This window comes from Thrips palmi, unplaced genomic scaffold (assembly GCF_012932325.1).
Source record: "Thrips palmi isolate BJ-2018 unplaced genomic scaffold, TpBJ-2018v1 HiC_scaffold_19, whole genome shotgun sequence".
In the NCBI taxonomy this organism is placed as follows: domain Eukaryota; kingdom Metazoa; phylum Arthropoda; class Insecta; order Thysanoptera; family Thripidae; genus Thrips; species Thrips palmi.
This window is the reverse complement of record NW_023144628.1, coordinates 480807-493656: the sequence shown is the minus strand read 5'-3', so window position 1 is coordinate 493656 and position 12850 is coordinate 480807. Positions and strand designations below refer to the sequence as shown.

Below are 12850 nucleotides of genomic sequence, written 5' to 3'. Positions count from 1 at the left end.
TCCCCGTTCACCCCGCCCCTTCCCTTCTCCCCGCCTCGTCCAGCCTGCCTGCCAGCCTGCCTGCCTGCCTGCCTGCCTGCCGCGGGGCTCCGTGGAGGTCGTGGAGGCAACGCGCAGCAACGAGTCAGCCGAGGTACCCCTGAGGTACTCTGCCGCAGTTCGGCCCAGAGGGGAAGGGGCCGAAGGGGGCGGGGGGAGGGAGCGCACAGAGACCAGAGGGGAGGGGACGGCGGTAGGACCTTTGGGGCCCAGGACCAGGATCCTCGGCCCAGGGGCCCGGGGCCCTACCCACGCCTTGGCTTGCCCCCACTACGTGTTTACACCCGGATCCAAAAGCCGGCCGGGAGGAGCTTGGTTCAACTGAACGGGTTGGAGGGGGCCGGGGCATGGGGGCGAGGGCCCTCGGCAGGGCTCGGCAGCACGAGCCGAGCGCCCTTGCCCCCCCCCCCCTCTCGCCGTCCCCTACCACCCCCGCGCCAACCCTCCCCCACCCTCCCCTCCATCGCGACGCGACCGACGCGGCCGCCGGCCGGCCTGGAGAAAGGCCCGGCGGCACGGCGAAAGGTGAGGCGGCGACGTCGCGGCGTGTCGCCGGCGTGCTTCTCCGCGCCCCGCCCTCCCCCGAGACGTTCAGGACGTCCAGGACTTGCACGACGCCGTCCTCGGCCGCCTCGGCACCACGCCGCCCGGCGTGTCGCCGGCGTGCTCCTCCGCGCCCCGCCCTCCCCCGAGACATCCAGGACTTGTACGACGCCGTCCTCGGCCGCCTCGGCACCACGCCGCCCGACGTCGCCCCGCTCAAGTCCAGGCCCTGGACCGAGCAGCAGACTCATTCCGAAGGTTCGCTTCGTCGCTCTCTCTGACGCACTTATGGGACGTCCCGTTGGGGTGCGAGTGGGAGACAGAGCGACGAAGCGACTGCTCGGAGTGGCTCGGCCGATCTCCATTCGCGCTTCCCTTTCTACCGAGGGGCCGGGGCTAAAGAGCCTGGGCTGCCTGGGCACCGCGCGCCGCATGGGCTGCACTGCTGCATGGGCTTCATGACGGCGTTGTTGCAGTCCTTGCCCTAACGGTGCCCGGCGCGGTGCCCGCAGAGAGGGAGAGAAGGGAAAACGGCTCCCGAAGAGAGACCGAGCGAGAGGCAGAGGCTGTCCTCGAAAAATCGATCGCGGTGGCGGCACCGTGGTGCTGGCCTGCTGGGCCTGCTGGCTGTGCATCACCTGGGGGAAAGTACGGCCCCTGTTGTCAATGCCCGCTGCCCGCACACGATGGTAGAAAGGCGTGCTTTTAATATCGTGCAAGGAGCATTGCCTGAACACTCATTTCCGCGCACCCACGTATAAAAACTGCAAAAAAGGTGGTTGTGCTGCACTGTGGAGTGGAGTGTGTAAAGACAGAGGCAACGTCCCGACCCGACGGAGTCAAAGGACGTCTTTACTTAGTCTATACTTTACTTTACGTCTATTCTTTGCGAGTCATTCTGATGCAAAATTTAAATTCTTGAGAAGGGACAGGCCTATGCCACATGGCTGGGCCCGAATACCCTCTCCAGAAGCGTTCTGCCCGAACTGAGCCTTGAGTCGATTTGAAGCCTAGCAGAGTCCGCGAGCAGTCTGCTCTGCTTTGAACGTCAGTGTCTGGAACCCTCGCCGCCTGCCTGTGTTGTTGCTGGGGCCCTGCTGGGGCTGGAGCCCTTCAGCTCCCTCGACGACCTCGGCCGAGACCTCGGCCCGGCCTCGGCCCCGACCAAGGCCCGTGCACTCAAGGCCCGGCCCGGCGGCCCAGACCCGCTTTTGTTTTCTGTCCCGATTGACCCACTGCCTTACTTGCCACTTCCTCTGGCATGGCGTCGTCTGCCGCCCCTCCCCCGCCCCGCCCCGGTCGTCGCCGCCGTCTCGCCCTGCCGGCCCGTCGTGTCTCGCCCGTCGCGCCGCCTCCGCCCCTCCCCCGCCCCGCCCCGCCCCGCCCCGGTCGTCGCCGCCGTCTCGCCCTGCCGGCCCGTCGTGTCTCGCCCGTCGCGCCGCCTCCGCCCCTCCCCCGCCCCGCCCCGCCCCGCCCCGGTCGTCGCCGCCGTCTCGCCCTGCCGGCCCGTCGTGTCTCGCCCGTCGCGCCGCCTCCGCTCTCGAGAGGGAAAGGAGTATCGAAATAGAAGTGAAGCCGAAGCCAGGGAAAGGAGGGTGACTGCATGCGCCATGCGTGGCCTGGCGTGGCCATGCGCCTTACCAGCCTGGCAGAGCAAGCCTGGCAGAGCAAGCCTGGCAGAGCAAGCCTGGCAGAGCAAGCCTGGCAGAGCAAGCCTGGCAGAGCAAGCCTGGCAGAGCAAGCCTGGCAGAGCAAGCCTGGCAGAGCAAGCCTGGCAGAGCAAGCCTGGCAGAGCAAGCCTGGCAGAGCAAGCCTGGCAGAGCAAGCCTGGCAGAGCAAGCCTGGCAGAGCAAGCCTGGCAGAGCAAGCCTGGCAGAGCAAGCCTGGCAGAGCAAGCCTGGCAGAGCAAGCCTGGCAGAGCAAGCCTGGCAGAGCAAGCCTGGCAGAGCAAGCCTGGCAGAGCAAGCCTGGCAGAGCAAGCCTGGCAGAGCAAGCCTGGCAGAGCAAGCCTGGCAGAGCAAGCCTGGCAGAGCAAGCCTGGCAGAGCAAGCCTGGCAGAGCAAGCCTGGCAGAGCAAGCCTGGCAGAGCAAGCCTGGCAGAGCAAGCCTGGCAGAGCAAGCCTGGCAGAGCAAGCCTGGCAGAGCAAGCCTGGCAGAGCAAGCCTGGCAGAGCAAGCCTGGCAGAGCAAGCCTGGCAGAGCAAGCCTGGCAGAGCAAGCCTGGCAGAGCAAGCCTGGCAGAGCAAGCCTGGCAGAGCAAGCCTGGCAGAGCAAGCCTGGCAGAGCAAGCCTGGCAGAGCAAGCCTGGCAGAGCAAGCCTGGCAGAGCAAGCCTGGCAGAGCAAGCCTGGCAGAGCAAGCCTGGCAGAGCAAGCCTGGCAGCGGCATGAACCTTCATTAACCTTAAACCCGGCAGCCTAGGCCAGCCAAGCCGGTCCTGCGGCCCTTCGAGGCTCAACCATCGGCAAGCTCACCGAATGATCGAGCGGGGTCGCGATGGAGCCCGTGGTTTTAATGTTTACCGCCTCTTCCATTTGTAATGTTTACAGCGAGACTCTCCTCCACTTTTAATGTTCGTAGTGACTGGCTATTCTCCCTTTGATGTTTAAAGCGAGAATCTTCGACGGAACCGTCCGCGGATGCATCGAACTCGACTGCTGTTGGAGACCTCAACGCCAGCGCCCCACCAGAGGCCTTCCCCTTCCCCTTCCCCGTTGCTTCCTTCGTGCTGGCAGAGCAGGGCGTGAGGACGCCTCTCTCCGCTGCCTCCCCGGTGCCCCGGACGAGACGTCGGTGTACAATGCAGGCGTGGGCGAGGGCCGTATGCCCGCCAGACTCGCCTCTTGTCAGCTGGTCGGGCAGCGAGCCCCGCCCCGCAGCAGGCAGTGGGTCAGTGTAAAGAGGGAACTAGGCCGACCCGCGCCGCCGCACCGCGCCGCGTGGTGCGTGGAATCAAAGTCAACAGCAGTTCGGCCACGTCGAGACGGCACGACGAGGGACGGCATGCGACGGCGTGGGAGGGAAGGACCTGAGCCCTTTCACTTGGGCCGGAAAGGGAAACAGGACCTAAATCGTTTCGTCGCTGTCTCTCTCGCCCTCTAGCGAACGTCCCCCTGAGAGCGATGGAGACAGAGCGACAAAGACGAAACGGTCCTTCGGAGTGCTGACTCGTGCTTATCATGTGCCTCGTCCCTCGTCCTCGCCAATCGTCGTGTCATTGGTGCCACGGGCTATTGGTGCTTATGAACAATGACAATGATGCATGCAAACTTTGCAGATTTTATTACACTTTCACCATTTCAAGTGAGCCATATTAAAACTCTATAAATCTTTAACTTTCGGAAAATAAAACACAAAAATATTACAAATTGCAAAATAAACAAATGATGGAGGCAAGGGATACTGAATGTGCAGTTTTGAATTAAACCCCTCAGTAGTTCTAATGATTGAATTGGTTATACAATAAAACATATCATTGATCTATGCTTTCGTATTTTGCCTAACAATAAAAAAAATACAACTAAGTGTTCTTGATACATTTACCTACATGCTTGGTAAACTGAAGCTTAAATTTCTAAAGCTGCACTTGTGATGACAAACTGCAGCTTAAAATTTCCCATTTATGACCCCCACACATGAGAACATACACACCATTTTATATTTCACTCATGTAAGTTTAAAATTTAAAACTAACTAAAATATTCAATTGTTTGGTAATTTATTGAATTCTGCAATGTAAAGGCAAAAGAGATTACATATTTTAAAAGAATCGAATGGATTGAAAGAAGTACATCACATTCACTTAACTCAACAATCCTGATAAATCTTCTAATATTCATGAAATCTACCTGTTCTCTTCCTAATTACTATTCCTCAAATGTTGGAAAAACCTACAGATTGGAGCTGGGAGATTTGTAGTATTCACAGCCAATAACTGAACATAGGAATAGGGAAAAAAAAAGCAAGATTATTCTGCTTCTTGTGTGTAATGCTGTTAAATACGTGAGGCAGTTCCTTTCCATTCAAATTAGCTGCATATCACTCAAATCCAGTGATTCTGATAACATCACTGTTAGTCAGGAGAGGAAGAGAAACTGATACAGTCCATTAAAGAAAAGTTACTTGTCATATCATTGTTTCTTTAGAGATGAGAAAGAACCTAACAACTGTTGAGACAAAAAGTGTTATCCAACACTACTACTATATCAAAAGCACATTAGTGTCACTGAAAACTAATGTGATTAAGTTCAGGTACGGCTTCCAACAAATACATGTAACTTGTGACAAATCCAGTCATTTCAAACTAACATTAGGATTTTTCCAGCCAAACACCTACTTCATAGTAGGCACAACACTACCAGGTTACAATTCATAAATTAATGGTGGTTCAAAATTGACTGAATTACAAGAAACCGCTGACAAAATGTCCAAGAAATAACAATCCTTTTGTAAAAGACATTTATTAAAAAATATAAGAGAGAGAATACAAGTGACATGAGGATCTGTTGAGGAATTCCTTAGAGGAATTCCAACGATTCCTCATGGAACTGTCTCTTGCTAAAACTGACTACATTTCTTGAACTGTTAATTGATGCTAACCTTAGTTTAAACAGAGTCTTAAGAAACAAACTTATTCTATCTTGTCGAAATGCTTAAATACAACTACAAAGTGTAGCAGAGACAAAGTGATGATATTTACAAGCAGAAAGACCTACATTCTTTCGACAATAATGCATTGTGTAGAGGCGTAACTTCAAAAGATTTTCCCTTTGACTCAAGTTCGTGTAGTCTGAAAAGTACTGCCGTTTAAAGGTGAAGAAATTGCCCCAGTTCCATTGCATAGCATTCTAATAGAAGTTGTAAAAGTTTCCATACAACAGACAGAACTAAGGAAACATGTATCATGATGTCAACAATGGTAAATTTCATAAAGGACTCATTAGAATTTCCAGAATGTTTATTACGCAGTTTCAATTTGTACCGCAACCAACAATAGGAAAGAAAACAATATATAACGAATACGCATTCTAAAAATTAATTCTATCCTTGTTCATGATTTGTAGAATACTTCAAGGGTAAGCTTAGATGACACTAAAGGTACTGTAAAATCATTCGCCTTGTTATATTTTTCAAACCATCATTCTCATATGGAATATGTTTTACTGTATAACCATGCGCTTTATTATTTACAATTAAAACCTAAATAAACCAAAATTCTTACTGATATAACCATATTAAATTACAAAAAAGTTCCATTTGCATTTTGCAGTCACTCTTTCTTTAACTAAAACCTATGTACAAAGAGGAGACGGGTTAGGACGCAGCATTATAAATTAATAAACATATTTTACACACATATGGGATATCAACCAGAACACACATGCGCACTCTCTCAGACATACACTCATAGTTACAAAGAAAGCATATATTAGAGAAATATATATTTGTATTTATATTTTTATATATATTTATATAATAATTTTTTGTGGGTTGCAACAATGTAGCAGTGAAAAAATTGATTGAACATAATCACTTCCCACCCTTTGCACAATTTGCACTTGTACTTTGTCAATATGGTGTTGTCAAATCCAACATAACAGGGCTCTTCAAATGCAACATTAACTGATCTATGATTCTCAAATCAAAAAAGGATTGAACAAGCATAGCAAAGAAACAGATTTTGTGCAAGTTATAAATGGAAAAGAAAGCTGTAACAGCTAGAAAAGGTTAAAATTTTACCAACACTGCAAGTCAACTCCAATCAGGATGGAAGCAGAATGCTATGATAAACTCATTCAGAGAATATTTAAGCAATCAAACGTGGATTTTTCAAAACAATTATCACCGGTTTGAGGATTTCAATTTAGGAACACAGAAGATTCTTTGAGATAGATTTTGCAGTAAATGCTTATCTATCAACACTAAGTGATGTTGTGGAAACCTTAAGCAATAGGAGTAATGCATTTGCTCATTGTTTAACACTAACGTTTGGCACACTGCAAACAAACTGCTTGGAGTTTCATTAAAGTCCTACAAGAATAAAATATCAAACAAAGGTTCTGAATTCACAACAAACAAAAGCTAGGTAACAAGGTGATATCTGCTAGACTGAGTACGGGACCTAACTCCCAGATTCACTACCATAGAAACCTTCATTGTTGACCACCAAGTGAAAATTGCTCAGCGTGATGAGGTACTGTGAGCAAACAAATACCAACCCATTACATTGCCCCTCCCATCAAAGTGCCACAATCCATAAGACACATTCACATCTCAATGCAAAAACCGTTTGCCTGTAGCTTAACTTAAAGAGGATTTGAGAATAAAAAATATTACAGCTTTGGTTTCTTTTGCTCAAGATACATCACCGAAAGATAAAAATTTTGAGAGGGGGCAGCAGGAAGGGGGACATATTTAGATTCCAAAAATGAGTAAAACTTTTGAGGGAAATTTTCTGTAGTCAAAGGAGAAATAGATAGAAACAAATTCCATTCGTAAAAAAAGCAGCTTCGCTGCAAAGCTCTAGAGCTCCAAGTTAGCTTTCTATAAATATATTAAAGAAAAATTTAAACTAATATAATCACCTAGTCATACAAAGAAGGGAGGACAAAAACACAAAAACAAATGCATCCAGGCACTTATGTGGAGAGTAATTAATGTTCTTTAACACCTTAAAGACCCTAAGGAAAAATGCAAGAGAAATTGATAGATGGAACAATATGTACAAAAACCGCTTGCAAAGAGCATTCGTCCACACAAATGTCATTCAATCTAATTTGTATTATAATGTATATTCAATAGATCAACAGCCTAACAGTAAACAAAAACCCGCTATTGCCACCATCTAGTAAGGTTCTGTACTTGTTAAAATGGAAGTTTATCTTTTGAAGCATGTGAAGTTCACACCCATGAACGGTACTGTATAAGAAGGCATGTAAAGATAACATTCACATCCACATTACAGTACTTTCATTTGTTCATGGAGTACGTTAAGTAGTATTTGAAATTATATTAACTCCTTTATGAAGGAGAACAAGCAATAAAAAAATAACAACGTAAACACGTACACCACAACAGTCATTGTGAAACTGAACATGCAGCACTAAAGTTGGATAAATCGTAGCACGATTAGTTGAGATTCGACCCAAATAGATATAGATGGGGTGAATGCTTCACATTAAAAATGTTTATCATTGCACATAGATCAAAGGCAACATTGTACAAAAACAAAAACAAAAAAATGGTTAAAATCCATGACAGTGTACATGGCCCAGCAACACAACACTCATACAACAACTAATATGATTCACTCAGTAACAAAAACTTAATTTAAGTGATCACTAAAACTCTAAATTGAGGCAGCCCTTTGAAACATCTCCGCAGCTCACCGAGTTCAACAGATACATACAAAGGAAAAAAAAAAAGAGGGGTGGAGAAAACATCAATATGGATGAGAATGATGATTGCAATGAGGTGGGATGAATGTAGCTGGTGATTGGTAACTAGCAGAGCTCAAAGATTGCAACATTATAAATTTCATGAGAGAAACCAGCACCATTTTTCTGAATTCTAGAGTGGACACAATGAATGAATGCAGCACAAGAGCAGAGAGTCTGCATATCTACATAAATATCACACTAAGGCTTACATCGAAGATAATTTGAAAATGTGTAGAAATGAACTAAACAAAAAATAATATATTAATTTGCATTATTATCAACATGATCATTTCAATGCCACTCATATTCTAAGAAATACCGGACTGGTTTCTTTGCATGTGTTCATGAACCTACATAGCTTGGTAAACTAGTGATGGTGATGTTGCAACATTATGGTACTGGTCTCAGTTTGAGTTGGGAGTACTACTGTCGCCTCCATGTGATGCTGATGATCCTCAATAGATCCATCTTCATTGACATCTTCAGTATTTGGTAAGATCGACAATACTGGAGAACCATCCTCCATAGTCTGTTGATTTGTTTGTTGGTCTTGGCCGGGGATGCCCATTGTAGTAATCTCTTCCTTAATTATTTTTTTGAGATGACTCCGTGCATGCTTCCTTAGGTGGTCTTTTCTATAGAAGCCTTTTCCACACTCTGGACATACCTGTAATAACCATTTAAGGGTCAGCAAACAGCATACAAGAAAAATGAAGTCCGAGCAGCAAAAAAAAGTTGCTTTGCTAATTTGAGAACAACACATTACCTGTGTCTTCTCGCCTGAATGAATGACAACATGTAAGTTCAAGTGTTCCTTGCGCTTGAAGCCCTTAAAACATGTGTCGCATGTGAATGGCCGCTCAGGATTGTGCCCTAGCTTGTGGCGCTCCAAGTGTTCCTTCCGCTTCAGAGCAGCTCCACATGTGTCACAAATGAACCTGCGTTCTGTTTTATGGACAGCTAAGTGTTGCTCCAACAATTCTTTCTCAGAATATGCCATGTTGCATTCAGGGCAACAGAACAAGGTAGTACCATCCAGTGCAGTAGCTATAGTGACCTATGAGACAATCAAACAGATTTAGTATAATTTCATACTGTTGAATTCATGTCAAGTTGTTTGAACTTAACAAAGATATGATGAAAGTTATTAATGAGCAGGGATCAACAGTACCTGTCCTGGCCTTGTTTTCTTCGGTTTCGGATTCTTCTTTTTGTATTTCTTCTTGACTTTATTGGTTTTTTTCATACCATCGGCCATTCCCTGAGTCCCATCAGTTGCAATTGTCATGTCTGATGAGTGATCCTGGGCCAACGGGTCCTCGGAAGAAACAACAAGATCATTTGACATTCCCTCAGGCGAATGTGTAGAAAGGGGTGATGATTCATTTTCAGTTTCCCGTTTAATAGTTGGAGCAAATTTTAAGAAACTTGTGAGGCCATGTGGAATCGCAGCTGGCAATTTTGCCAGGCAATCTGCAACCTGTACCATAGAAATTGACAATATAATAAAAATGAAATCTTGAAAAATAGTGTGTGTTGTGAGTGAGAAGCAAACAAATGACCTACCGTAGATCCAGGCTGCACTAAACTTGTCCAATTATTAGGCATTTCAACATACTGTTGAACAGTTTGCTGCTCTCCGAACCCTTTACCTTTCTCAACTTTCACAGAAATTTTATTACCATTGGCTTGAGATTTGTCTGCATCACCATCTAGGAGGAAGGGGCAAAAAAAAGAAAGCAAAAAAATTAATATGAGGAAACTTAAAATTGCTTACTTGACACAAATTGAAGTTGCTTCTGCACTTCCACTGCCATAAGCAACATTGAAAAAGGAGAAAATAAATTACCATCTGTTTGAGTTTGTATCTGTATAGTGTGCTGCTGGTTGTTATTATTGTTGTTACTGTTGCATTCTCCATTTTCTGTTGAGGTGGACTGTGTTTGTTGAGTTTGTTGTATGGCCTGCATCAGTGGGACCTCGACAGCATCACCTTTAAAGCATTATCATTTAAGGGGTTAATTTGCATAATGTTGGTTAAATCAATGGGATTCAAGATACATAGTGGGCTACAGATAAAACTTAACAAACTTTAAATCTTTAAGTCTTTCTTACCTTGCTGGTTATTATAGGCAAACTGGACAACAGTAGCATTTCCTGGGGCTAGTATTGGGCCCATGTGGTACTTGGGCTGGTTGCTGTCGCATGCAATGGCTCCTGTAATGGCTTGGCTACTAGGTGCAACAACTTGAATTTGAAGCATCTGCTGCTGTGGAGGGTCACCAGGTTTACTTCCAGGTACTTGGACAGGAATGGAGATAAAAGTAGGTTGCACCTAAAAAAAAATACGCAAAGAGCAATGAAAACACACAGGAAAAGACAGAAAAATGAGTAACAATGTCATTGAATTTGACTTATTACCTGGTTCTGCTGTGTTGTAACAGTTTGAGGCTGAGCAAGATTGACAGTGAGGCCATTTTCAACAGGTCGGACGTAGGTTACTCCATCTTCTGTCACTTGACTGAGAACCCCCAGCACCTTCACACCAGAAAAAAATTTTCATTACAATTCTTGTTTAATACATTTGATAAAAATTTGGTTTCAAAGGAAGTAAAATGTCATACCTGTCCAGCAGGCGCAGCGACATTCTGTGCAAATTTAGCAGTTGTGTAATGCTGCACAGTGCCAGCTGGCACCTGTGTAGTAAAGTGACCACTAAATGGCGTGTAATTCATTTTGATGCTGGAAAAAAGGGTAAAATCACAGAATGGGTATTAGAAAAATTCAGCAGAATTCTACAGATAATGACCAAAATGAAGAAACAAATGTAATGAGATGAAAAGTTTAGCAATAGAAAGTCATTAACTACTGTAAAATTTAAAGTACAATTATATTCTGACATAATCAATGCAGCATCAAATTTATTTTACATGCATTTAAACACGACGGGAAAAATTGTTTATGTTTATTTCAGAAGATATATTCTAAGTTCAAATTAACACACTGATAATGTGATAAAAGAATTCACAACACGTTAAGTAAAAAGACAAAACGGCGGTTGATTTAAATAATAGAGAAAATTTAATACAAGCACCATTCTGCTTCCTAACCTCATCTTGCCCAGTGTCTAAATGGAAGGGGAAAAGAGACGTTTCAATGGAGAAGAAAACTAACAAACTAAGTGAGAATGAAATAATTTAATAATTAGAAATACTTTTAATAGAAGTGGTAAACGTGAATGAGGTTTTACTGTGAAACCTGTCAAGCTTATTGGCCACATCACTTTGAGGTTAAGGGACGGCAAATAATTGTGTTAAATAAAAACTTTCAATCAAAATCTTGGGCGTTTAGTGAGCAAAATCGAGGAAAGAGGAAAAAGTTATGACTACTCAACCAACGCGAGGTCTTAAAACGGCGAGAAAAGAGCCTTTCACTTCCAACGGCAGGGCTAGATTTCTCTTTTTGAAGGCACTGAAGCCAGGGTATACATTAGCAAAACAAGATCATATATCAGAGATTTCAGCGAATGTATAAATTAAAGGATAAAAAAAGACTGAGCAGAATTCGCTAATAGGTTCGTCCCAAAGTAGCTCAGAAATAATTCGGAGGAAAAGTAATTCCCGGACAACAAGACCTACTTACCTCAAAAGTAGCCTAGTGGCACTTTCTCAAAACCCCGCTCACACTGAAGCCAACGGGCTGTCACCGGGGTCGACTTGAGTACGATCCAAATATAGACATGGGTATCCACAAATTCACAAGCACTCACTTTTAAACTTTTCTACACAAGTTTAGCACTTGATTTCATATCTTGATGAATAACTTTTCATTGAAATAGGCTTAAGAGTACGTCCGTTGAAATAGGGTCACAAGATGGGAAGCGCGCACACTACTCGCTGAAGCCGCTGGCACTCAATGCGGCGTCGGTTTCGGTTAAAAAATGTCTCCTAAGGGAAAACATGATTCCAAGTTTCGACTAAGATGTAACACAATTCAAGGAGCGTAAGAAAATAGCAGTCCGCACACCAAAAAATGTCAACAACTACACACGAAAACACCTGCTGTGCTTCGCGATATTGCGTTGTTTTTCTATCGAAGTCGACGCCATGACAGTCGCTCGAGGGGACGGGAATCGATAGTCAGTTGCCGCCTAACTTTCAGAAAGTAGTCCCGATCGTTGAAATGGCGGCAATTCGTTTACATTTCTAGGATGTAGATTTATGCTCGGACTGAACGCAAAACAAACCGACAAGGAAGGGAGACTTCTGAAAAGACATTCTGAGAGCTAATTGTCCCCCAAGGGTCTGTCCGAAAATACGTGTGGGAGCGAGGCGAGTGGCGCCGATTTTGAGCTGGAACTGGCGTGGATTCGATCAAACAATGTGATGCTCAATTCAATTTGAAGCACCTCAAAGCACGTTACGACACGACCACGACTTATTTGTTCGGCCCACCCCCAGAGGCAGCCAGAGGGCCAGGAGCATTGCCAGGCCACTGCAGGCCACCCGCCTTAATGCGCATTGAATCCCTTCCCTTCGCGGCCGCAATAACGGGGTTTTGTATTTACGACCAGCTAGCAGTGTATCATCTTCCTTGGGCCGCTGGGCATATAGTGTGAAAGATGAAGTATGGCGGGGGAATGCGGTGATTGCGGCGCACAATGGCGTGGCCACGCCAAAGCGTCGACTCGACTCGAGCGTCGAGCGCGTTGAGCGTCTCGCGGCTTGTCCTCGTCCCTTTGTTCCGCTCCACGTTCTCCGCGTTGCCGGAAGTACGAGTAAGGTGAGGCAACTGTCTTTTTTGCTGGGTTTTGGGTTGGCAGCATTGGGCA

At 45.8% G+C, this 12850-nt stretch overlaps 1 protein-coding gene across 1 annotated transcript; it reads right to left on the bottom strand.

Moving 5' to 3' along the window:
• Nucleotides 1-4498: 4498 nt before the first annotated feature.
• Nucleotides 4499-12136, bottom strand: LOC117646492 (zinc finger protein 37 homolog). The gene is made up of 9 exons (XM_034387487.1): nucleotides 11662-12136; nucleotides 10644-10761; nucleotides 10441-10557; nucleotides 10135-10354; nucleotides 9869-10012; nucleotides 9586-9731; nucleotides 9191-9499; nucleotides 8786-9076; nucleotides 4499-8686 (listed from the first exon to the last, which is right to left on the bottom strand). The coding sequence occupies exons 2-9, from the start codon at nucleotides 10752-10754 to the stop codon at nucleotides 8387-8389; spliced, it is 1638 nt and encodes a 545-aa protein (XP_034243378.1). The 5' UTR covers nucleotides 10755-10761; nucleotides 11662-12136; the 3' UTR covers nucleotides 4499-8386.
• Between the last annotated feature and the right edge of the window lie 714 nt (nucleotides 12137-12850).

Coding starts and splice junctions, on each gene's coding strand:
- LOC117646492 (XM_034387487.1), bottom strand. CDS start 10,754: ATGAATTACACGCCATTTAGTGGTCACTTTACTACACAGGTGCCAGCT. Junction 9,732..9,868: donor GATACAAACTCAAACAGATG/GTAATTTATTTT, acceptor CCTTCCTCCTAG/ATGGTGATGCAGACAAATCT. Junction 9,077..9,190: donor AGAAAACAAGGCCAGGACAG/GTACTGTTGATC, acceptor ATTGTCTCATAG/GTCACTATAGCTACTGCACT.